Below are 6,000 nucleotides of genomic sequence, written 5' to 3'. Positions count from 1 at the left end.
AAATTGACGATTACCCTAATCTCAACTTTTACAATGCTGGTTGAATATAGATGAAAACAGTGCTGGTTGATAACTTTTTTCAAATCCAATGTATTTTCCACGTTGATCACATGTCACAATACATTGAAAAATGACTTTGAAACAACAGTGATTCAACCAGTGTGTGCCCAGTGGGAACTGAGAGTATATGTGTCAAAGGAACTTGCGGTGAGAGAGACCTGTGACTCCAAAAGCGGTCAGTTTCAAAATCAACACATTGTACATTAAAAAAAACACCCAATGCAGAACCAGATTGAAAACATTAGTGCATCACATGCTTTTTTTATTTCGTCCAAAAACATGGCATTTTGACAACTTGTTACAAAAAAATGTAGTTTAAATAAAATAGCAAATCGACAGTTTAATGAGGTAAAAGCAGAATCATTTAAGGCACGTTTCTCAACTGTTATTATTATTACTTCTATATTTTATGCTCAACTTCAAACACCACAGTGATTCTGGAGGAACAAAAACGAAAAGGAGTAGCTTTCCTCAGGAAAGTAATTTTACATATGCACTCATTAAATTATACAATTTGAGTATGTTAATAAACATGGAAATATCATAGTAATGTGTTCCAGATACCATGTGTCCTTCTTCAACATGTATATGCAGCCTACCCTTAGTAATACCGTATATTAAACCGTATATTCTTTCTTGTTGTTTCATGCTGGCAGTAATGCAATACAAGTACACACACTACACTTAAATGAATCATCCATTTTATGTCTCAGCTAAGCGTTATTAAAACGACAGTTTCTGAGCTGCATTGATGAAAGAGACAGATCCGTCTTGATATAGAGTTTTTTAGTGCGGTCGTCTGTCTAAGCAAGGAAACATTCGAGGGACGTTGTGGGGCGTTTCCAATAAAACGGGACGTGTCTTTTGGTCAGTGGTTAAGAGCTCAAAATATGGACAGACCACATTTCTGTCAAGGCCCCTACAGCACCTCCGAAGTCATAAAAAGGTGATTACTCCATAACATAACCTCTTCCCCTTTTTAAAGCCATGGGATTGCAAAAGCAAGGAGTACCATTTGAAGGGAACATGTATGCGATTGTGGATCGAGTCATTGTAGACAGCATAACTTCAATTAGGCCAACATTTACAACTGGTAACACATTTGTTGAGTAGATTATTATAGTTTACTCTAATAGCGCCGATCCAAGCACTCACCATTTCTCGTAGGGCTTTATACGTGGTCGGAATGGTCCGAATCATCTAGACTTTGCTATTGCCCAATACTATAGTGTTTTCAAATGTAACATCCAAATGTGATGTCCAAAGGATTTCAAATCTCTCAGGAAAGTTAGAATTACACCATCCATGTCCATATACGTTTTAGGGGGCTAGATGTATGACAGTACTTGAGATGGGAAACTGACCATTATCAAACAGATATACATAAGATAAAGATAAGTATGATATAATATACACTACCTTCAATTGGTTTGGTAGAACAAATAATGTTGTCCTTCTCATACACAGTTATACCAGTTGACTTAATATTACATGCAACCTGCCTTCATTACAGTATGTTCTTTTTCGTACTTAAATGAGGAATCAACAAACACACCAACAGATATTGAGCCTTGGCAACCATTGGTTGTTTGTCAGCCAATAGCAAATGCAGATAAATCCCCATCCGTGGCCAAATCCAATAATAACATGGCATCTTGAACTTTGAAGATAATCATTGCACTCTGTCAGGACAACAACTATATAAGTGGCAGCAAAACCGTATACTGAGCCATACTTTTTTCTCAGAACTGCCTTTGGCGTCCGCAGTACATATTAGACCAACATGTTATATGGAAGGTGACCTTGTAAGCTGTGAGCTTGTGGTTTTTCCTCTCCAGAAACGATCCAGAGAGGCTTATGTAAAAAAAAAAGCTTTAAAAAACATCACGTCATTCCAAATGTATTAGGCTATATAGGAATAAAAAGCAAGAAATACAAAACATTGTTCACTGTCCCAATGTCTTTGTGCCACACCTCTATAAAAATGTATATATCTCCCGTATGGTTGTGAGGACATTCCAGATGCACAGAGTTCATAGGGAGTCATGTAGTCTGAAAGAGTCTATGCAGTCTCTCATGTAGTCTACGGGTAGTCTACCTATACAGACAAAGCTGCCATGTTGCAGTTAGTTCCCAAAAAAGGAGAGGAGTCCAGTAGTCCACAGGCCTGGGCTGAGAGCTGAGAGCTGAACTCTACTTGAGTTTATGCCTCAAAAATAAAAAAAGAGCAAAGCTAAAGTATGTCCTCCAACCGCAGCAAGTTCACCAGTCGCAGTTCAGCTACGGGACCCCTCTCGTTCCACAAGCCCTCTTCTCTCCAACCACACCACTTCCAGGCCGACACCTGGAGTATAGTTACCAAGCAACAGCCAGGTGGTGTAGAGTTCACCTCCGTAACAAACTCCAAAGTCGTTATGGCGAGACGATAGTAACAGGGTAAAGCAGGAAGCGTTCCTCCCAATATAGTTGTCCCAGTGGTCGAACAGAGAGCGTGGGCAGAAGGTCTAACACTGCATCTGAAATGGCACCCTATTCCCTATATAGTGCACTAATTTGAACCAGGTATTGCACTACATAGAGAATAGGGGGCCATTTCAGATGCACTTGATGTCTATGAGAAGTCCAGTGGTCGAATCATCATGGTTGTTGCTCGTAGCGAGTAGCTGGGACCCTTAAAGTAGTGCCACTTGATGCCATTTAGCTTCCCGACGTGTTGCCCTTTGGTGAAGTACATTCCGTTGAGGTTGGACGGGCCGCAGGCGTCGAACCACCAACCTGGGCAGAGCAAGAACAGAGGGGAGAGGGGGGAGAGAATGAGATTTTTTTTAAACCCCTATGACAAAAACAGACATTAGTGTGTATGAAACGCTAAAAGAAAGACCGTAAACTTCACATTGAATTTCTCTGTCCTGGTTCTGTAATGTTGAACCTTGGACAGTGTGCCTACGTGAACTCCGGCACTAGCTATAGCAGTGGTTCAGACATGATCACAAAGGTATCGGGTCACTGTGGTGTAGGTACACAGGGGTTGCCGATACCTGTTGTTAACCACTTTTGGGACCTGTTTACACCCAATGGTATTTAGAGAAAGGGTAAAGGTGAATGGGCTCAAATAGGCTCTGTTGTGCATGGCATTTGTAAGAATTGCATTCCCTGCATATGACGCAGTTGCACCCCTTTCTTCTTCTCGCTTAACCTTTGCATATACTTTTTTAATCCAAATACATTACTAGCACCAAAGAGCACATGAAAATGAGCAACACAAATCTTTGCATTTCATCGTGTGGCTGGTGTGACGTGTCAGTCGGAGGTTGGGGCATAGCCTTTCCCCTCAGGCCTAAATACCAGTGCCAGTTTGGGCTGTGGCATTTCACAGAAGACCTACCAGTGAGTCCCACAGTTAGTACCGCTGTCCTTGCCTTTAGCATGGGTGTCACGTTGATAAAGGTTTCCCATTGGTTCCCTGTGACTTGTGTTTCCAGGGCCGAGATTTTACTATCTTGTAAAAACAGCTGCCCCCGTTAGAAACAGTTGATCTGTTTCCAGAACCGGATAGTCTTTTGTCATTGTCACCTCAGTACACTAATGAACATACAGTTGGCCTGGGTTAGGTCTGTTTAGTATGACTGAGCTTGTACTGTATGTATGTACGGTGCATTCGGCAAGTATTCAGACCCCTTGACTTTTCCCACATTTTGTTTACAGCATTATTCTAAAATTGATTAAATACAAAAAAATCCTCATCAATCTACACACAATACCCCATAACGCCAAATGGAAAACAGGTTTTTCGGAATTTTTGCAAATGTATTTCAAATTAAAAACTGAAATACCTCTGAATTGAGCTCAGGTGCATCCAGTTTCCATTGATCATCCTTGAGATGTTTCTACAACTTGATTACAGTCCATCTGTGGTAAACTCAATTGATTGGACATGATTTGGAAAGGCACACACCTGTCTATATAAGATCCCATAGTTGACAGTGCATGTCAGAGCAAAAACCAAGCCACGAGGTCGAAGGAATTGTCCTTCGGGGAGAAGAGCCTTGATCAGGGAGGTGAATACTTATGTAAATGCAATATTTACGTTTTTTAAAAAAGTATAAAAGCCTTTTTTTGCTTTGTCATTATGGGGTATTGTGTGTTGATGAGTAAATCAATTTTTAGAATAAGGCTGTTCCAAGGGGTCTGAATACTTTCCGAATGCACTGTATGTAGGTCAGTGGAGGCTGGTGGGAGGAGTTATAGGAGGACGGGCTAATTTCAGTGGCTGAAATGGAATAAATGGAATGGAGTCAAACATGTGGTTTCCATTTGGTGTATGTGTTTGATACTATTCAATTTATTCCATTCCAGTCATACAATGAGCCCGTCCTCCTATAGCTCCTCCCACCAACCTCCTCTGATGTAAGTAATTGCCATACTGACTTTACTTCCTTAATCTTTTTCTCCTCTTTGGTTACTAATGTTTTTCTCAATGCGTCTATTGACCCCATCGCTTACTACTGCACTGATAATATGTAAATATTATTACAGTGAATATGGTTTAAAAAAATTTTTAAAGTCAGTACCCTGTTAAGCACACTGCTGGATTGTGAGACTGGCTGGTTGAATGAGGAAAATATGCGGTCCTTAGATCGGAGTGGATACAATTGCCCGAGAATTAGAGTCACTTTGAATCTCCCTGACACTTGGTGCCCGGCTCATGGACATTTGTGATGCTCATTTGAAATCCCTTATGTGCTGTTGTGTTGAGTGGTGGGTGCAGAAGTTAGAGGATGCAGTAAGCTCCACACATGCCTCATTACTCTGTACTGTGGTGCAATGCCACATGCACAGGTCCGTGCCAAATTAACCCAAACAAGTGTCAGGGTTTGAGCTAGGCGGAGTCAGGCTGGTCTTGTAGTAGAACCAAGTTCTCTAGACAATTGACCAGGATGCATTACTATACTAGGAAAAATATAAACGCAACATGTAAAGTGTTGGTCCCATGTTTCATGAGCTGAAATAAAAGGTCCAGGAAATGTGTTTACATTCCTGCTAGTGAACATTTCTCCTTTGCCAAGTTAATCCATCCACCGGACAGGTGGGGCATATCAAGAAGCTGATTAAACAGCATGATCTTTACACAGATGCACCTTGTGTTGGGGACAGTAAAAAAGCCACTCTAAAATGTGCAGTTTTGTCACACAGCACATTGCCACAGATGTCTCAAGCTGTGAGGGAGCATGCAATTGGCATGCTGATTGCAGGAATGTCCACCAGAGCTGTTGCCAGATAATTTCATGTTAATATCTCTACTATAAGCCACTTCCAACGTCATATTAGAGAATTTGGCAGTACGTCCAACCGTCCTCACAACCGCAGATCACGGGTAACCACCCAAGCCCAGGACCTCCACATCCGGTTTCATCACATGTGGGATCGTCTAACACCAGCCACCTGGACAGCTGATGAAACTGAGTCTTTCTGTCTGCAATAAAGCCGTTATGTGGGGAAAAACTCACCCACTCACTCACTGCCCAGTCATGTGAAATCCATAGATTAGGGCCTAATGATTTAATTTCAATTGACTGATCTCCTTATATGATCTGTAACTCAGTAAAATCGTTGAAATTGTTGCATGTTGCATTTATGATGTTCTTCAGTATAAGATGAATCTTCCTTTGTGCCATGAGGTGGTGGTTTGTGGGGACTCTTCTTGTGCCATCTCTCAGTGTGGTGCATTATGGGGTCTCCCTTGCCAGATCACTAAATAGCACAGGAGGTTGGTGGCACCTTAATTGGGGAGAACGGGCTCCTGGTATTGGCTGGAGCGGAATTGGTGGAGTGGTGTTTGATACCATTCCATTCGCACCGTTCCAGCCATTATAATGAACCGTCCTCCTCTCAGCAGCCTCTACTGCTAAATAGTGCATTATGGGTGAAGTAGGCAAGAAT

At 41.6% G+C, this 6,000-nt stretch overlaps 1 protein-coding gene across 3 annotated transcripts in view; it reads right to left on the bottom strand.

Moving 5' to 3' along the window:
- Positions 1-288: 288 nt before the first annotated feature.
- The window catches only part of LOC124043637 (angiopoietin-1-like), a 69,045-nt gene continuing 63,333 nt past the window's right edge, over positions 289-6,000 (bottom strand). For all 3 annotated transcript variants that reach the window (XM_046362426.1, XM_046362425.1, XM_046362427.1), the window contains exon 9: positions 289-2,835. In XM_046362426.1, coding sequence (XP_046218382.1) covers positions 2,672-2,835 — 164 coding nt within the window. In that variant the 3' untranslated portion in view covers positions 289-2,671. The remainder of the gene's footprint in view (positions 2,836-6,000) is intronic.

This window comes from Oncorhynchus gorbuscha, linkage group LG09, assembly GCF_021184085.1.
Source record: "Oncorhynchus gorbuscha isolate QuinsamMale2020 ecotype Even-year linkage group LG09, OgorEven_v1.0, whole genome shotgun sequence".
NCBI lineage: Eukaryota > Metazoa > Chordata > Actinopteri > Salmoniformes > Salmonidae > Oncorhynchus > Oncorhynchus gorbuscha.
The sequence above is the reverse complement of the archived record's forward strand: the minus strand, read 5'-3'. Positions and strand labels throughout refer to the sequence as shown.